This window comes from Scyliorhinus torazame, chromosome 4, assembly GCF_047496885.1.
Source record: "Scyliorhinus torazame isolate Kashiwa2021f chromosome 4, sScyTor2.1, whole genome shotgun sequence".
In the NCBI taxonomy this organism is placed as follows: Eukaryota; Metazoa; Chordata; class Chondrichthyes; order Carcharhiniformes; family Scyliorhinidae; genus Scyliorhinus; species Scyliorhinus torazame.
The window spans coordinates 55,626,727-55,647,517 of NC_092710.1; the positions used below are offsets into that span (position 1 = coordinate 55,626,727).

Here is a 20,791-nt window from a genome sequence, read left to right on the forward strand (position 1 = left end):
AGTTCTACTTGAATAAAACAGTGTTGGATCGTCTCCAGTGTTAGACGTGTGTTTCTAGCTTCCCTGCATCGAGTGCAGTCCACATTGAACCTACCTGCCTAACACATCATGGTATCAGGGTGATACTGATCTTGACGGACCTACCTCGAGTGAATCAGCATTGACCAGCAAGCAGCCATCCGGTGAAATGGAAAACATCCAGCCTCCTCCGCATCTCCGGCAACCTCGGCGCCAATTGGAAAATCTTCAAGCAAAAGTTCCTCTTGTACATCAAGGCCTCCGACCTCGAAGCAGCATCGGATGGCAGGAAGATCGCGCTATTTCTCTCCACCGCGGGGGACCACGCCATCCACATCTACAACTCCCTTACGTTCGCTGACGGCGAAGACAAAACAAAATTCAAAACAGTCCTGCTGAAGTTTGACAGCCACTGCGACATTGAGGTGAATGAGAGCTTTGAACGGTACGTTTTCCAGCAAAGGCTTCAGGGTAAGGATGAACCTTTTCAGTCCTTTGTGACTCATCTCCGCATCCTAGCGCAGTCATGTAATTATGACTCGACGGCTAATTCCATGATCCGGGATCAGATCGTTTTCGGGGTCCACTCCGACTCCCTTCGGCAGCAGCTCCTGAAAGTCAAACAGTTGACCCTCTCTATCGGTATCGAGACGTGCGTTGTCCATGAGCATGCTAAGAATCGTTACTCCCACATCAGGGCGGCAGAAACTGCAAAGCTGGCCTCCCACGAGGCGGAACGTGTGCAGGCCATTGCACAAATGCAGGGCCTGAGCACCGAGGAGAGTGGCCATTTTGCACGCTTTTCACGGGTCCCTGCGCATGCACGCCGCGACCGGGTGGACGACGATCCTGACAACTCGACTGCGCAGGTGCGTACGTCGACCGACCGCACTGCGCATGCGCGATGGCGCACGGAACGCGCTGTCCGAATTGTGCCTCCGCCCGTTTAAAGCGGCAATGTCCAGCAAAAGGACGCCGGTGTCTACAGTGTGGCAAGCTTGGCCACTACGCAGCCCTTTGCAGATCTGCTCCACCGCTCAGCAGCCAGCGATCCCAGCTGCGGCACAGAAGTGTCCGCTCAATACAAAAAGGCATGCCAGATTCCGATCCCGACAGCCCAACAGACCCTGATGCTGAGTGTCTCAAGTCCCCATACCGGGTGGGCATCATAACTACACATGCGCTGCCTTCCACCACAACGGCGAAACGCCTCTCGATCCTCAGTGTGGATCCAGATGATGAGTGGTGTGCTGTCCTCACAGTTAACCAGGCTCGCATCCGATTTAAACTGGACACCGCCGCATCAGCGAACCTCATCTCAAAATCCGGCCTCGACACCATCCGCGCCAGACCAAGCATTCTTCCACCGGTCTGCCAGCTCCTTGACTACAATGGTAATGCCATAGCTGCCAGTGGCTCCTGTCAACTCGGGGTCTCCAACAAGGCGATCAAGGCAACATTGCGGTTTGAAATCGTCAGGCCTGACAGAGCGTATCTGCTCGGTGCACAAGCCTGCAAGTTCCTGAACCTGGTTCAGCGAGTCCACACCATGTCATCATTACCAGCGACGGCCTTGCCTGATGGAAACTTCAAGCCGACATAGATGACATTATCATGCAGTACCACAGCGTGTTTGACGGAATGGGCATGCTCCCATACCGATATAAAATCCTGCTCAAGCCGAACGCCACCCCTGTAATTCATGCACCACACCGGGTGCCGGCACCCCTCAAGGATCGTCTGAAGAAGCAATAACAGGACCTCCAAGACCAGGGCATCATATCGAAGGTCACAGAGCCAACAGATTGGGTCAGCTCCATGGTCTGTGCAAAGAAACAGTCAGGGGAACTTTGCATTTGCCTTTACCCTAAGGATCTAAACTGCAACATCATGCGGGAGCATTACCCGATATCAAAACGTGAAGAGTTGACCAGTGAGATGGCTCGTGCCAAATTCTTTATTAAGCTGGACGCCTCCAAGGGTTTTTGGCAAATACAGCTAGACGCGTCCAGTCGCAAGCTGTTCAACACCCCGTTCGGTCGCTACTGCTACAACCGGATGCCTTTTGGGATCATATCTGCCTCCGAAGTAATTCACCGCATCATGGAGCAGATGATGGAGGGGATGCGAGTATACATTGACGATGTAATTATCTGGTCCACAACGCCCCAGGTACACGTCGCTCGCCTCAAGAAGGTATTCCAGAGAATTCATGAACATGATCTCCATCTCAACAGGGCCAAGTGCTCATTTGGTCAATCGGATATTAAGTTCCTGGGTGACCACATCGCGCAGCAGGGTGTGCGACCAGACGCCGACAAGGTCTCGGCGATCAACGCCGTGAAGACCCCGGAGGACAAGAAGGCGGTCCTCCGCTTCCTCGGGATGGTCAACTTCTTAGGGAAATTCAAACCCAATATGGCATCCCACACCACGGCCCTCCGCCATCTCGTCAAGAAGTCGACGGAATTCCAGTGGCTGCCCACGCATGAAGAGGAATGGTGTGAGCTGAAAGCAAAGCGCACCACAGCCCCGGTTCTAGCGTTCTTCGACCCAACCAAGGAAATCAAGATATCGACTGATGCAAGCCAGGACGGCATTGGGGCGGTGCTCCTTCAGCAAGATGACTCCTCGTCCTGGGCTCCAGTGGTGTATGCCTCCAGTGCCATGACGCCCACTGAGCAACGGTACGCTCAGATTGAGAAGGAGTGTCTGCGGCTCCTGACAGGGATAGTCAAGTTTCACAACTACGTTTATGGCCTGCCAAAATTCACGGTAGAAACGGACCACAGGCCTCTAGTACATATAATCCAGAAGGATTTAAATGACATGACACCTCGGTTACAGCGAATTCTACGCCGCTACGACTTCGAACTTGTCTACCCGCCAGGCAAAGAGCTGATCGTTGCAGATGCCCTATCCAGGTCCATTACCACACCGTGTGAACAAAGTGACTTCATCTGCCACATAGAAGCGCAAGTGCAGTTGTGTGCCACCAACTTTCCGGCCTCTGACGAACGGGTGGTCCAAATTCGTGAGGAGACGGCCAAGGATCTGCAGCGTGTGATGCATCACCTTACCAATGGCTGGCAGAAGGGACAATGTCCCCAGTTCTATAATGTAAAAGACGACCTGACAGTGGTGGAGGGAATCCTTCTGAAACTCGACAGGACCGTAATTCCTCAGAGCATGCGGGCTATGGTGCTGGGCCAGCTCCTGAGGGTCACCTTGGGGTAGAGAAATGCCGACGCAGAGCTCGGGAGGCGGTCTATTGGCCGGGCATCAGCCAGGACATTGCCGACACAGTCCTCAACTGCCCTACCTGTCAGAAGTTTCAACCAGCTCAACCCAAGGAAATGCTGCAACAGCACGAGATCGTGACCTCTCCGTGGTCCAAAGTAGGTGTAGACCTTTTCCAAGCCAAGGGGCGTGACTACGTACTCCTGGTCGACTACTTCTCCAGTTACCCAGAAGTGGTGAAACTGTCGAACCTCACGTCGAAAGCGGTAATCAAAGCCTGCAAAGAAACGTTCGCCAGGCATGGGATTCCGCTCACAGTAATGAGCGACCACGGTCCTTGCTTTTACAGCCAGGAATGGTCTGATTTTGCACAGTCCTACAACCTCCGTCACGTAACCTCCAGTCCCCACTACCCACAGTCAAACGGGAAGGCCGAGAAAGGGGTCCATATTGTAAAGCGGTTGCTATGCAAAGCTGCAGACTCAGGCTCCGACTTCAACCTGGCGATGCTGGCATACAGGGCAACCCCACTGTCCACTGGGTTGTCTCCACCGCAGATGCTCATGAATTGCACTCTGAGGACCACAGTTCCAGCCATCCATGTTCCAGACCTTGCCACCTCATGGTCTTACAGAAAATGCAGCAGTCAAGGGCCCAACAGAAGGCCACATACGACGCTCATGCCATGGATCTACCCGAGCTGTCCCCAATTGATCATGTTCGTGTCCAGTTGCCTGAGGGCGGCTGGTCAGCCTCAGCTGTTGTGATCAAACAAGTGGCCCCAAGATTGTTCCTTGTCCGCATGGCTGATGGCTCCCTGCTATGGCGCAACAGACGGGCAGTGCGAAGGGTTCCACGCCCGCTACCTGACCAAAGTGCCCCGCCGCCTACGATGCTTCCTCCGGACGTACCCTGCCACGAGCCCACCAATCCACCAGCAATCCTGCCGGCACATGCGACCACCACGATGGCAGCGATCCCACCTATCCACGTGCAGGCGGCTCCTGATCCACCTCTGCAGCGATCGACAAGAATTCGTCGCCCACTACAAAGACTGAATCTGTAGACTGAACTTTTGTACATTTTGTGACTTCGATTTAACCTCTGTAAATATTGTTTCGTTTGCCATGTATCTGCACTATCGACACCTTCCTATGTATATACGTTCATTTAGACACCTTTTGTATATAGTCAGGCATATATATATATATATATATATATATATATACACGCACCCACACCTTAGTATTTATTTATCTAAAAAAAAAGGGGGGGAGATGTCATAATCTCCACTCATGTATATAATGAGATGCAGACAGGCAGTTATTGACACACAGGATGACCAGTAAGCACACAACATAGTGCAGCCAATCACCAGACAGGACACTACCACTATAAAGCCAGAGGGTACTAGGTTTCCCGCTCTCTCGGGACCCAGCCACTGAGACAGTCAAGAGTCCACGAGCTAACAAGTGCGAACACCATGCGGTAGCTAGTAAGTCTGGTCAGGCTACTACAAGGTCTCCAGTCAGTTCAGTATAGTGTCGACCCACAGCTGAATATGTATATCAGTACCTATCGTTCAATAAAACAGTGTTGGATCTTCTCAGTGTTAGACGTCTGTTTCTAGCTTCCCTGCATCGAGTGCAGTCCACATCGAACCAACCTGCCTAACACATCAGTGGGAGCCTGGAATTCACTGCCTGAAAGGTTGGTGGAGACAGAGACCGTCATAATGTAAAGATCTTACGCACTGCTACGCTTGGGAAAGTTCATCCAGTATCTTGTTGGAGCCAGATAACATTGAAATCTCTCTTCATAAGCATTCCATATTTCCATATTCTCTTCAAACGCCCCTACAGCGCCGCCTTTGTCCGTCATTACCATACTGATTCCTGGATATTAAGTACTTCCTTTCACTTCCTCCATTCTTATTCCTTTTCCTCTTCTAAATGTAATTTGTGTTATTTATTTTGTTTCTTTAACTTATTTTGGGACTGTGATTTGGGGAGAAATAAAACATTTTTATAGCAAGTACCAATCTTCCTTTACATCAGAATATTTAAATCCTGATTTATCTTTTGTTGCATTTCTATTGTCTCACTCAGTCACAGCTGGAGGAGACTCTTCAACTCAATAAGTAAAAGTATATATTTTTCTTTTGTTTTACTCCCGTTTTAAATACGTTTTTTAAGGGATTTTCAACTCACTGATTCCTTAAATTAAGCAGTATTGCCGCTATTTTAACCAATTACTTTTCCTGTGCTCTGATTCTTTGAGCTGCCTCGAGGTCGTGTTGATTTAAAAGAAGAAATAGGGGAATAATCCAGAGTGCTTTTATCAGCTTGAAAGTTAATATTCAACCACAGCAAATGCGAAAAACCACAGCTCAATTTACCACACTTTTTGATGGTCTTCTTGTGCTGAAAGAATTAAATTGTTATATACCTCATTTCATATTTGTGGCATTGTTATTAGAAATCCTAGTTTAAAATACATACAGGCAGTGTGTCTACTAAAGCTGTAATTAAAGTGTCGTAGACTTTTTATTACAATTTTTTTTTGCAATTCTCATTGTAGACTCTTTCCTTGTCTACAATGGAACATTGTTTTGATTGCTGGAGATGCAGATAATTTGAGGGATTGTGTTTAGTCCTAGTTGCGCACGTCATGGGACAACTTAATAGAATGCGGATGATGTAATTAATGGGAGAAGCCTGGTCTGTCGATAGTTTTGAAGTTTGATATAGGTTTGGCAGTCTGCTAGGAGTTTTAAGTTGAGCAGCAGTTTTGCTAAAGGATTTGATCCTGACAAGACAGAAGGATTTTCAAGTTGTTCCTGAAAGAGTCTCTCTTCAACGGAGAACTGCAGATAACCCGGGATGCTAACTTTATTTTTGAGTTCATTTTGAACTGTACTGGGTTTCTTTGTTGGAATCTATATAGTGGCAGGTGTAGATAGTGGGTTAGTTTTTTTATTTTCTTTAACAACTGTTTAACTGCTAATTGTAGGGGTGGCATGGTGGTGCAGTGGTTAGCATTGCTGCCTATGGTGCTAAGGCACTGTTTGTGTGGATTTTGCACGTTCTCCCACCCCCACACCCCAAAGAGGTGCAGGGCAGGTGGATTGGTCACGCTATATTGCCCCTGAATTGGAAAAAATCATCGTGTACTCTAAATTATTTTTTAAAACCTGTTAATTGTCACGATATTTCTTTGACGTTAATGTGGTTAATTCTGTGTTTAAAATTTATTTTAACACAAAAGATGCCTATTGATCAGAGTCATCACCCCTGGGGTGAAGCATCCTTTCCTCATAGTTTTATAGACCATCCAGTTTCCTCAGAAAAGTTTGGGTCTGGTATCCGAACACCCTGAGAATCTACTCTTGACTCGAAATCCAGATAAATTATTTTTTCTGACTTTTCTGTTGGCAAACGACACCTCCTCACCAATTTTGTTTAAAAACAGATGTTCCTTCTGGAGAATGTCCTTCGTCGCCAGTTTTGTATAAAACTGGACTTGTTACAATCCTTCTGAAAGACCTCCTTGTCGCCAGCGCTGTTCTTTACTGTTATGTTTTTGGGTACCTTACATCGTAGACAGCAAAGAGCAAGAGAATAGGTTGTCGCACACCATGAGTTGCTTAACCAACCAGTCAGAGTCCATTGAGATAGGTGTTGCTTCATCGTGGTTTAAGATGGAAGAGAGGGAAAATCTCCCAAGGACACACTACGCAGAGATGCATTGGTTACATAACACCCCCCAAGTCTCACACTATTCTAACTTGGAACTATATTTCCATTCCTGCACTGTCACAGGGTCAAAATTGGTGATCTCAGTCCCTGACAGGACTGTGGGGGTTCCTATAACATATGGACTGTAGTGGTTCAAGAAGGCAGCTCACCACCACCTTCTCAACAGCAAATAGAGGTGAGCAATAAATGCTGGCATAACCAGCGATGCCTGCATCCCATGAATGAATGAAAGAAAAGTTCCAATAAAATACACTGACTACATCTTGCCACTACCTCGTGACTCAGAAAGAACATAACATAAGAACTAGGAGCAGGAGTAGGCCATCTGGCCCCTCGAGGCTGCTCCACCATTCAATGAGATCATGGCTGATCTTTTGTGGACTCAGCTCCACTTTCTGGCCCGAACACCATAACCCTTAATCCCTTTATTCTTCAAAAAACTATCTATCTTTATCTTAAAAACATTTAATGAAGGAGCCTCTACTGCTTCACTGGGCAAGGAATTCCATAGATTCACAACCCTTTGGGTGAAGAAGTTCCTCCTAAACTCAGTCCTAAATTTACTTCCCCTTATTTTGAGGCTATGCCCCCTAGTTCTGCTTTCACCCGCCAGTGGAAACAACCTGCCCGCATCTATCCTATCTATTCCCTTCATAATCTTATATGTTTCTATAAGATCCCCCCTCATCCTTCTAAATTCCAACGAGTACAGTCCCAGTCTACTCAACCTCTCCTCGTAATCCAACCCCTTCAGCTCTGGGATTAACCTAGTGAATCTCCTCTGCACACCCTCCAGTGCCAGTACATCCTTTCTCAAGTAAGGAGATCAAAACTGAACACAATACTCCAGGAGTGACCTCACTAACACCTTATACAATTGCAGCATAACCTCCCTAGTCTTAAACTCCACCCCTCTAGCAATGAAGGACAACATTCCATTTGCCTTCTTAATCACCTGTTGCACCTGTAAACCAACTTTTTGCGACTCATGCACTAGCACACACAGGTCTCTCTGCACAGCAGCATGTTTTAATATTTTATCATTTAAATAATAATCCCTTTTGCTGTTATTCTACCAAAATGGATAACCTCACATTTGTCAACATTGTATTCCATCTGCCAGACCCTAGCCCATTCACTTAGCCTATCCAAATCCCTCTGCAGACTTCCAGTATCCTCTGCACTTTTTGCTTCACCACTTATCTGAGTGTCGTCTCCAAACTTGGACACATTGCCCTTGGTCCCCAACTCCAAATCATCTCTGTAAATTGTGAACAGCTGTGGGCCCAACACTGATCCCTGAGGGACACCACTAGCTACTGATTGCCAACCAGAGAAACACCCATTAATCCCCACTCTTTGCTTTCTATTAATTAACCAATCCTCTATCCATGCTACTACTTTCCCCTTAATGCCATGCATTTTTATCTTATGCAGTAACCTTTTGTGTGGCACCTTGTCAAAGGCTTTCTGGAAATCCAGATATACTACATCCATTGGCTCCCCGTTATCTACCGCACTATTAATGTCCTCAAAAAATTCCACTAAATTAGTTAGGCATAGCCTGCCCATTATGAACCCATGCTGCGTCTGACCAATGGGACAATTTCCATCCAGATGCCTCGCTATTTCTTCCTTGATGATAGATTCCAGCATCTTCCCTACTACCGAAGTTAAGCTCACTGGCCTATAATTACCCACTTTCTGCCTACCTCCTTTTTTAAACAGTGGTGTCACGTTTGCTAATTTCCAATCCGCCGGGACCACCCCAGAGTCTAGTGAATTTTGGTAAATTATCACTAGTGCATTTGCAATTTCCCTAGCCATCTCTTTTAGCACTCTGGGATACATTCCATCAGGTCCAGGAGACTTGTCTACCTTTAGCCCCATTACCTTGCCCATCACTACCTCCTTGGTGATAACAATCCTCTCAAGGTCCTCACCTGTCATAGCCTCATTTCCATCAGTCACTGGCATGTTATTTGTGTCTTCCACTGTGAAGACCGACCCAAAAAACCTGTTCAGTTCCTCAGCCATTTCCTCATCTCCCATTATTAAATTTCCCTTCTCATCCTCTAAAGGACCAATATTTAACTTAGCCACTCTTTTTTGTTTTATATATTAGTAGAAACTTTTACTATCTGTTTTTATATTCTGAGCACGTTTACTCTCATAATCTATCTTAGACTTTATAGCTTTTTAGTAGCTTTCTGTTGCCCCCTAAAGATTTCCCAGTCCTCTAGTCTCCCACTGATCTTTGCTACTTTGTATGTTTTTTCCTTCAATTTGATACTCTCCCTTATTTCATTCGAAATCCACAGTCGATTTTCCCTCTTTTTACCGTCCTTCCTTTTTGTTGGTATAAACCTTTGCTGAGCACTGTGAAACATCACTTGGAAGGTTCTCCACTGGTCCTCAACTGTTTCACCATAAAGTCTTTGCTCCCAGTCTACCTTAGCTAGTTCTTCTCTCATCCCATTGTAATCTCCTTTGTGTAAGCACAAAACACGAGTGCTTGATTTTACCTTCTCACCCTCCATCTGTATTTTAAATTCCACCATATTGTGATCGCTCCTTCCGAGAGGATCCCTAACTATGAGATCCTGAATCAATCCTGTCTCATTTCACAGGACCAGATCTAGGACCGCTTGTTCCCTCGTAGGTTCCATTACATACTGTTCTGGGAAACTATTCCGGATACATTCTATAAACTCCTCCTCAAGGCTGCCTTGACCGACCTGGTTAAACCAATCGACATGTCGATTAAAATCCCCCATAATAACCGCTGTACCATTTCTACATGCATCAGTTATTTCTTTGTTTATTGCCTGCCCCACCACAATGTTACTATTTGGTGGCCTATAGACTACTCCTATCCGTGACTTTTTCGCCTTACTATTCCTGATTTCCACCCAAATGGATTCCTCCATAGCACCGATGTCATCCCTTACTGTTGCCCGGATGTCATCCTTAAATAACAGAGCTACACCACCTCCCTTACCATCCACTCTGTCCTTCCGAATAGTTTGATACCCTCGGATATTTAACTCCCAGTCGTGACCATCCTTTAACCATGTTTCAGTAATGGCCACTAAATCATAGTCATTCACGATGATTTGCGCCATCAACTCATTTACCTTATTCCGAATACTACGAGCATTCAGGTAAAGTACACTTATGTTGGCTTTTTTACCTCTGTTCTGAATCTTAACACCTCGATCAGTAACCTCTCCTAAGTTATATTTCCTCTTAACCTTTCTCCTAATTTTCCTTGTCGTTGAACCCATATCTTCACGTAACAACCTGCCGCGTCGCTTACCATTAATGTTTTCACTTCCCGTTTTATTCCTTTTAGTATTCCTGGTCCTATTCACTGAGTACCCTCAGTCACTGTACCTTGTACTGTCGCCCTTTTTGATTTTTGACTATGTCTTCTCTGCCTTACACTTTCCCCCTTACTGCCTTTTGTTTCTGTCCCTGTTTTACTACCTTCCAACTTCCTGCATCGGTTCCCATCCCCCTGCCACATTAGTTTAAACTCTCCCCAACAGCTCTAGCAAACACCTCTAGGACATCGGTTCCAGTGCTGCCCAGGTGCAGACCGTCCGGTTTGTACTGGTCCCATCACCCCCAGAACCGGTCCCAATGTCCGAGGAATTTGAATCCCTCCCTCTTGCACCAAAGGACATGGGAATGCCGTGCTTTTGTTTTACACATCATCCCTTTGCCATTTTATTATTCTTGCACATCCATTTTGTTCTTTCCTTGCCTCTGCCCTGCCCCAATTTCACTGTTGCTTCAAACCTGTTAATTCGGTGTGTGTGTGTCCCGCTCAGCTCTAATGTAAGCTCATCCAAGTGAAATGTTAAATCTGTTTCTTTCTGCACAGATACTGCCTGACCTGCTGAGTATTTCCAGCATTTTCAATTTATATTTCAGATTTACAGCATCAATATTATTTTGTTTCCAGATAAATGGACGTTGTGTTCCTTGAATGCCTGGCATTACGTTATTATTGGCATTACATATTCCTAAAAACATTGTGGATTTACCTTGATTCCTGTTTTTTCCCTCCAATTCCCAGTCTGTGTGCCAACGCTCTCACAAGTTCTTGTGCTGAGGATCTCGCCTCTGCTCTCACTACAAACCAGTCACTGACCAGTCTGGACCTGGGTTATAATAAACTGGAATTTTCAGGAGTGAAGCTCCTATCTGTGGCCCTGATGAATCCAGACTGTAAAATACAGAAACTGGGGTAAGTAGCAAACCCTGTGAGATTGTGTTGATAATTACAGAATATTTAACAATTTCAGTACATTTAACAATGCATTCTGAGCACTGTTGTTTGTATAATAAATAAAAACTGTACGTTATTGTTAGTGTCAGCCCAGCCTCTGAGTCTTCCAGCTCCAGTGCTTCAACGCCCCCTGGTATAAGGATGGCGAGATCGAGACACTGCCACCCAGTTTGATCATTTCCATTGTTATTTGCCCATCAAAGACAGGTGCTGGTCTATGCTGGTGTCAGCCTGGCTGTCCATCATGGTGCCAAACAAGGATGCCTCCTGCATGTGGCCACTCCTCCTATGGCAGTACTAGACTCAACTCTGACTGACCGGGGTCCTCCACAGAGAGACTGACATGCTTCTAACAGCCAATACTGCTTCCTGCACATTGCCAGTAGCTGGGTGGATTTGCCCTTTCTACCAATTTCACTCCTATCCTTATTCACAATGAACGTAACATTGTGCTGTTACTGGCTGGTGTTACACAGACTGGGAATTGGAGGGAAAAAACAGGAATCAAGGTAAATCCACAATGTTTTTAGGAATATGTAATGCCAATAATCACTGCGCCAGAACCGCATGCCTGCTCACCTCATCGACAATCTCCGTCTACACACTCTTGGATTGACGAGGCTGATCACCTCCCATCCTAAAGGAGCAGGACCTTCGTCCAAACCCAAGCAGCCTGGGGGAGCACCTCCAGGAAGGCATCTACCTGCAAAGTGGAAAATTGCCCAGGCATGCCCCATACATGAGAAACAGGACAAATCCAACCCGGCCAATTACGGCCAATCAGTCTACTCTTGATTATCAGCTAAGTGATGGAAGGGGTCATCAACAGCGCTATCAAGCTGAACTTATTCAGCGATATCCTGCGCACGGATGCTCAGTTTGGGTTCCGCCAGGGTCACTCAGCTCCAGATCTCATTACAACCTTGGTTCAATCATGAATAAAAAATCTGAATGCCAGGTGAGGGTGACTACCCTTGATATCAATGTAGCATTTGACAAGTATGGCATCAAGAAGCCCAGCAAAACTGGAGTTAGTGAGAATCAGGGAAAAACCCTATACTGGTTGCAGTCATACCTGGCACAGAGGATGATGGTTGTGATGGTTGGATATCTATCATCTCGGCTCCAGGACATCACTGCAGGAGTTCCTCAGGATAATGTCGTAGGGCCAACCATCTTCATCTGCTTCATCAATGACCTAACTTCCATCATAACTCTGAAGTGGGAATGTTCACAGACGATTGCACAATGTTCAGCATCTTTTGCGGCATCAATAGTATTTTAGCTTTCTATGGACATTAATGCCTGACACTGCACGTTCTTATTTTCATTATTAGTGTTCTTAAAAACACTGGGCATTTACCCTGATCCCTGTACTTATTTCCCTCCAATTCCCAGGCTGGCTAATAATGCTATCACAGATTCATGCATCGCAGATCTCACCTCCGCTCTCAGTACAAACCGGTCACTGACGGCTCTGATCCTGGGTCATAATGAACTGGGAGATTCCGGAGTGAAACTACTGTCTGTGGCTCTGAGGAATCTGGACTGTAAAATACAGGAACTGGAGTAAGTATCAGACTTTGTCAGATTTTGGGTGTGATTTAACTAAATGGGAACAAAGTCCCATAACCAGCGCTCGCAGTGCCAAGAAACACAAAGCTATAAAACGTGACTCGCGTTTGATAACGGGCCGCAACAGGGAACGCACAGCCGACACTGCAAAAAGCCCCGTTTTGTACACTGAGGTACTCCACTCGTCGGAACTCCTCAGTATAGCGAGAGATTGGGGTGCCGTTTTTAAAATGGTGTGCAGATCTCCAAGGCCCCCCCACCCCCCTCCAAGCCCCAACCCACTATGGGAGGGTTCCTGGCCCCCCTGCAACCAGCCAACACCCGCACAGGGCATCTCACGGCCCAATCGCACACGTGCAAAAAAAATGCAAACCTGGCACCATGGCAGTACTCCTCTGGCACCTAGGTGGCACTGCTAGAGTGCCCAGGTAGCACTGCCAGTGTGTCCAGGTGGCACCAGCCATGCCAGGGTACAGTCCTGCCTAAAGGGTATGCACCTGAGGGGGCCTCTGATCCCTTGATAGACCCCCACAAGTTCTGTTGCGTCTGGTTCCCATTTGTGAAGACCGGTACTGAAAGGCCCTAGCACGAGGTCTCCAAGGCGAGGGAGATTGATCCCACGCCTCGGGTAACTCAGGAATCTGCACATTAAAGTGAGACCAGCTGTCCCGCTTTAATATGCAGATTTGCTAAAAAGTAATCCCACCCACAATGTGCGGGATTTACATCGCAACATCTCATGAGATCGGCATTGCAAACTGGGTGGATCCCAGGACCGGGATCTCTCGGCTTTTATCAGCCATGCTGCGCCGCTTTACGAGCGCAGCGTGGCCTTTAAATCATGCCCTGTGTTTATAATGGCTGGATGTCTGGCACTATATATTCGTAGGATCAGTAATAGCGTTATTAATAAACACCGGGCATTTACCCTTGTGAGTTATTTAATCTGATTATTATTATTTCGGGTCTCCAGCCTTGGAAAGAACGGCCTCACAGATTCTTGTACTGAGGATTTCACCTCCGCTCTCAGTACCAGCCACTCACTGATGTTTCTGAACCTGCAGTCAAACTCCCTCACAGACCAATCTGTCCCCGCTCTCTGCCGCTTCATCGAGGACTGCGGGAGTTTGCAGCGGATCATGTGAGTGTTTGTGTTACTTTTTGATTTCATATGAAAGGGATTCAGTCACAGTTCTGGGGCGAGATTCTCCGACCCCCCGCCGGGTCGGAGAATCGCAGGGGGCTGGCGTGAATCCCGCCCCCGCCGGTTGCCGAATTCTCCGGCACCGGAGATTCTGCAGGGGCGGGCATCGCGCCGCGCCGGTTGGCGGCCCCCCCCCACCCCCCCCGCGATTCTCCGGCCCGGGTGGGCCAAAGTCCCGCTGCTGGGATGCCTGTCCCGCCGGCGTGGAATAAACCACCTACCTTACCGGCGGGACAAGGCGGCGCGGGCGGGCTCCGGGGTCCTTGGGGGGGCGCGGGGCGATCTGGCCCCGGGGGGTGCCCTCACGGTGGCCTGGCCCGCGATCGGGGCCCACTGATCCGCGGGCGGGCCAGTGCCGTGGGGGCACTCTTTTCCTTCCGCCTTCGCCACGGTCTCCACCACGGCGGAGGCGGAAGAGACTCCCTCCACAGTGCATGCGCGGGGATGCCGTGAGCGCCCGCTAACGCTCCTGCGCATGCGCCGCCCGGCAATGTCATTTCCGCGCCAGCTGGCAGGCCACCAAAAGCCTTTTCCGCCAGCTGGCGGGGCAGAAATTAGTCCGGCGCGCGCCTAGCCCCTCAAGGTTAGGGCTCGGCCCCTCACGATGCGGAGACTTCCGCACCGTTGGGGCGGCACGATGCTGGACTGATTTGCGCCGTTTTTGGCGCCGGTCGGCGGACATTGCGCCGATACCGGAGAATTTCGCCCCTGGTTGTTATTTGTCTGTAAATGTTTTTGAAATATTAAATTCCAGTCTCCCTGTATTTTACTCTGCTGTTCAATCTGTTTATTTCCGGTTTAATCTGTTTCAGGCTGTGGGACAATCAGTTCAGTCCAAATGGAAAGAGACAGTTGGAGTTGCTGCGGGGACCCCGTGTGAATGTGACAACGTGAATATTTCAATTGATAAACATTCCTGCTCTCACTCTGATTTCCTGTCCCACCTCTTTAACCGGCCGGGCTCCAGCTTGAAATCCTATTGGTCGTTTCCACTCGAGCTGAGTGAGTGTCATCTCCCATTGTGACTCCCATGAGACTCCGCCTCCCAGCCCCACAGTGCTGCTTCTGCAGAATATCCGGGGCTGAATGTTCCCCAATGGGGCACTGGGGAAATGTACAGACAGGAAGGACCCAGGGTGGAGCTCAGTCTGGGCTGCAGTGATTCTTGGGTTTGGGGGTATAGGACGCAGGATTCCTGCTCAGTATCCATGCTCGTGACCCTGCTGGGAAGTGAATCTGTGTAGGTTCAGGATTGCCACAACGCCTGTTCAACTGGAATAGATCCCACCATCCAATAGGGAGAAACACCCACTGCATGGGGTGACCCAGCGACGGTATCCCGTTGGGGAGATTTAAGCGAATTGTGTAACTGGGGAATTGGACTGCAAGTATTAATGTTTTTCTCCCTTCCCTAAGAAAGAAATCAGTTGTTAAAACAATGGCCAGGAGTCTCCACGCCCTGTAACTCCTGCGGCAGCCCAAAATCAGGATCGGCGCCAGGCAGCTGACCCGTCGCAAGTCTCCAGTCTGGCCCCACTGACCTAAACAGGCTTCCCAGCCAGAACAGGTCTTGACAAGCGCTGATCTGGCGCGATGGACCCCGAGGGAGCGGTCCAAGGAGGTAACTCCATTGTCCATGTGCCGCTGCCAGGCTGCAGACGGAGGGTCCTGAGGATTGGGTGGGCACGAGCTGGGAGACTCTCCCCCGAGATGCGGTCCCGTGTCTCGCCTGACCCTTTGAACCCTGGGAAACCTTGGCATGTTGACTTCAGACAGCTCTCTGACCAAAATCATCATCCTTGTCTGTGTACAGTGAAAACTTTGAAGCTGCCGATCATTGCAGGGGGCAGTGTACCGTTGGCAATGCCAAGGGACGGGGGCTGAGGAGGAGGTCAGGTCATTCTCACGCGTGCGTGTCACAGGGATAGTGGGGGAAGGGGTCACTTCGGTGGTGTGGGGGAGGATGTCCCTCTTTGCTGATTGGTTGGAGATGCTATCCTTGTCAGTGAGGGGGTCAAAATTTCCATTGTGGGGTGTGGCTAAATTGTAGATTGCTGTAATAACACAAACTGTAATTGCTCCATGCCGTGCGCTGGCAAGTGTTGGGTTCACTCCCACCCTGATCAAAGGGGAAGCTGCGATGTTAAGGTGCTCAGCCAAGGTAGGGAACCTTCTCAGGCTGATAGATCCTGGACCTACAACTGCTGGCAGATGGTTCAGAGTCTAGAGTCTGCACCTGCATAACAATAAAAAGAAATGCTGATTCAATTATTTTAACATTAAAATGTACCTTTCTCCACGTCTTTCCTATTTATATGGTCAAACTCACTCACAGCTGGTAACCCCAGCTCCCGCCCATAGTAACTGAAATTAATTAATTGTAATCAGGACAAGACTTGTTTCCAGGTGACATCACAAAAAGAGCCATCGACCAATCACAAAGCAGCCAGAGCAAGCTCCTCCCATTTGTAGTAATACAGGATCACATGACCAGGTTCCGCTCCTGTTGCAGTCTCACTGGATTGAGGACAGGTTCCGGATCAGACTAATGGAGCGTCCGCCTTGTCTGTGACCCCAACTTCTGTGTGTAGTAACCGAGCAAGGCCTAGATTTAGGCCCGATTAAAATTGGGTATTTGAAATTAAAGAATTCGCCCGATTCAGTTGCATATCCTAAAGTAAATAATTGGGCATTTTAAAATCATACTGCAGTCAAACCTCAGGCACGCTGTTCAGATTCAGACTTGACCAAAGTCAAATACACAACCAACACACAAGCTGCCCGAATATGTCTGGACCTGCCCCGTTAATCACCCATCAAGGAGATCATTGCACCCTATTGATATGCACACGTCTATTGTCAGCCCAGATCGAGCCAGACTTTCCGTCATCCAGAGTTTCTACTGTTACCTTATATGGGAACAGGTTATGTGCAGCCCACACCACCAGAGATGGGACCCCTGGGGTGGGCTCAGGTGGCCTGTCAAACGGTCATCAACCGGACCATTGGCTGCTCAGACCCCCCTCCCGAGGCATCATTGGCAGGCCAGAGGAAATGGCAAACGGGTGTGAAGGAAGGAGGATAGAAACAGGCACTCGGGATCCCTCGGAAGCAAAGAATCTGCGCGAGGTGACCTTGACCAGACCAGAAGAGACCTCCAGCGAGAATCACCTTTGTGAAGATGGGCCAAAAGAATTCCAGCAATTAGATCCATAGCCCACCAAGTCATCGTTACGGGTAGTATACACTGATCTTGGGTACCTCTCGTATTTTGTGGGTACTTTATGGGTTAATTGTGTTAATAAATATTGTTGAACTTTGAACTTGTGTTTGTGGTTTGTTTCCTCGTAAATAAAGACACCCGAGGTAAAACCTTTGAATACGTAAACTGGTCAAAAGTACCTGAGGTTTTACAGGTACAACATGTGTAACTACGGTACATACAAGAAGCACGGCCTCCAGTTTTAGTATTTATGAATTCTATCTCCACACTTTGTAATGTACAGTTTCATTATTCAATGACTGTCCCACAACTGGTCGATATATTCCCAGTTCCCACCTCGAGCTGAGTGAGTGTCATCTCCCATTGTGATGTCAGAGGCCCAGCAACAGGGTCACCAGACTCCGCCTCCCGGCCCCACAGCGCTGCTTCTGCAGGAGATCCGGGGCTGAATGTTCTCCAATGGGGCACTGGGGAAATGTACAGACAGGAAGGACCCAGCTTCCACTAGATTTCAGGGGACAGTGACAATTACACTCCGTATTCCTGGGTTTGGGGATAAAGTACCCAGGATCTGTCTGATATTTCCTCTCTCACACACAAACCCTGTCTGACAATACTCTCAGTGTTACCTGTCTGGGCAAGAGTGCTTTGGAGTTGGGTGAAAAACAGGGAATTAGTTAAAACTGGGAGAAGGTGAAACCGAAACATTGGGAGCAGAGCTGAGCGAGAGATTTTTGAACAGCAGCCTGGGATGGTAAGTGGTTTCACTGACTGAGTGTTCTAACGGGGGGAGAAACTGAAATGTGGCATAATAATAATCATCTTTTATTGTCACAAGTAGGCTTACATTAACACTGCAATGAAGTTACTGTGAAAAGCCTCTAGTCGCCACATTCTGGCGCCTGTTCGGGTATACAGAGGGAGAATTCAGAATTCTCAGCCGGTACGGAAATTGAACCCATCACAAGAAGGCTGTGATTTGATTGGATAATAAGGAATCTGCAAATTTGAAAATCCATTTGAAATTACTGGTTATAAATTGTGTTCAGATTGAGGTAAAAGGGAAGATATAAAAAACTAATTAAAATAGAGATGGAGAGTCATGCGATGTATTGTTCATGCACAATGAGGGAGCTGGTGAACCCCATTGTGGTTCCTAGTGACCACACCTGTGTTAAGTGTTGGTTGCTCGAGGAACTTGGCTCAGAGTTGATGAGCTAGAGTCTGAACTTCAGACGCGATACATCAGGGAGGAGGAGAGGTACCTGGATACTGTGTTTGAGGAGGCAGTCACATCCCTAGGCCTTGAATTTGGCTAGTGGTCAGGGACAGGAGGGTGTGGTTGCGAATGAGGCAGGTACGGGGATCCTAAGTTCTGGCATGGAGGGGCCTCAGCTCTTGATAAATGCAAATCACTGCGGATGCTGGAATCTTCAGATCTCAGCTCTTGACCTTTTCCAACAAGTCCAAGGTGCTTGCTCCCTGTGTGGATGAGGAAAAGGACTGTAAGGAGGATGAGCTTGCTGACTACTGCACCGTGTCACAGCAGGCTATTCAAGCAGGGGGAGCAAAAGGACAAGTGGTAGTTGTAGGGGATTCTATAATTAGCATATGTAAATCCCGCATGGTATGTTTCCTGCACAATGCCAGGGTGGGAGACATCTCTAACCGGCTTGAAAGGATATTGGAGAGTGAGGGGGAGGATCCAGTTGTTGTGGCGCACGTTGGAACCAACAACACAGGCAAGACTAGGAACGAGGACATGTTTGGGAATTATCAGGAACGAAGATCAAAATTAAAGAACAGGTCCTCAAGGATTATAATCTCTGGATTACTAGCCGAGCCACGTGCACATTGGTATAGGGATGATAAAATTAGGGAAGTAAACACGTGGCTAAAGGAGTGGTGTGGGAAAGAGGGATTCCATTTTATGGGGCACTGGCATCACTATTGGGACAGGAGGGATCTGGGCCGTTGGTATGGTCTCCACCTGAATTGATCTGGGACCAGTGTTACTAGCGGAAAGGATAAATAGGGTGGTCACAAGGACTTTAAACTAGCAAATGGGGAAAGGGAAGGGTAAACTACAAGAATCATAATGGGAAATAGGAACCAGAGCAGCAGGTCGCATGTGAGGAGATGATAGAGGTGAAGGAATGAACAGAGAGGGTCAGTCTAACGACGAGAGAGAGGTGAAAAAATGTAAAAAATTAAAATGTAAGGTGACTGGGGGAGTGAAAGTGGGGATGAGGTTGAGTGTTGTCAGAGATATTAAAGATCACATCTGGAGTAGTGTGAACAGGTTTGGTCTCCTTATTTGAGCAAGGATGTGGTAGTATTGGAAGCAGTCCAGAGGAGGTTCACCAGATTGATTCCAGGAATGAAGGGGTTGACGTATGAGGAGAGATTAAACGGTTTGGGCTTCTACTCGCTGGAGTTTAGAAGGGTGAGAGGGGATCTGATCGAGGTATCTAAAATACTAAAAGGGATTGATAATGTACATATAGACTAAATGTTTCCCCTTTCAGAAGAGTAATAGTAATAGGGGACTCTATAGTCAGGGGCACAGATAGGCGCTTCTGTGGACGTGAAAGAGACTCCAGGATGGTATGTTGCCTCCCTGGTGCCAGGGTCCAGGATGTCTACGAACGGGTGGAGGGGGAGGGCAAACAGGCAGAGGTCTTTGTACATATTGGTACTAACGACATAGGCAGGAAGGGGCATGAGGTCCTGCAGCAGGAGTTCGGGGAGCTAGGCAGAAAGTTAAAAGACAGGACCTTGAGGGTTGTAATCTCGGGATTACTCCCTGTGCCACGTGCCAGTGAGGCTAGAAATAGGAAGAGAGAGCAGCTAAACACGTGGCTAAACAGCTGGTGTAGGAGGGAGGGTTTCCATTATCTGGACCACTGGGAGCTCTTCCGGGGCAGGTGTGACCTGTATAAGAAGGACGGGTTGCATCTAAACCGGAGAGGCATAAATATCCTGGCCGCGAGGTTTGCTAGTGTCACACGGGAGATTTAAACTAGTATGGCAGGGGGGTGGGCACGGGAGCAATAGGTCAGAAGGTGAGAGCATTGAGGGAGAACGAGGGAATAGGGACAGTGTGGCTCTGAGGCAGAGCAGACAGGGAGAAGTTGCTGAACACAGCGGGTCTGGTGGCCTGAAGTGCATATGTTTTAATGCAAGAAGTATTACGGGTAAGGCAGATGAACTTAGAGCTTGGATTAGTACTTGGAACTATGATGTTGTTGCCATTACAGAGACCTGGTTGAGGGAAGGGCAGGATTGGCAGCTAAACGTTCCAGGATTTAGATGTTTCAGGCGGGATAGAGGGGGATGTAAAAGGGGAGGCGGAGTTGCGCTACTGGTTCGGGAGAATATCACAGCTGTACTGCGGGAGGACACCTCAGAGGGCAGTGAGGCTATATGGGTAGAGATCAGGAATAAGAAGGGTGCAGTCACAATGTTGGGGGTTT

At 48.0% G+C, this 20,791-nt stretch overlaps 1 protein-coding gene across 1 annotated transcript in view; it reads left to right on the forward strand.

Annotated features, from left to right (window-relative positions):
- LOC140411359 (uncharacterized) overlaps positions 1-17,415 on the forward strand; it is a 144,840-nt gene extending 127,425 nt beyond the window's left edge. Inside the window, 4 exon segments of the mRNA XM_072500481.1 lie at positions 11,101-11,271; positions 12,712-12,882; positions 13,862-14,029; positions 14,905-17,415. Of these exon segments, the coding sequence (XP_072356582.1) occupies positions 11,101-11,271; positions 12,712-12,882; positions 13,862-14,029; positions 14,905-14,986 (592 nt within the window). The 3' untranslated portion in view covers positions 14,987-17,415.
- Positions 17,416-20,791: the final 3,376 nt, after the last annotated feature.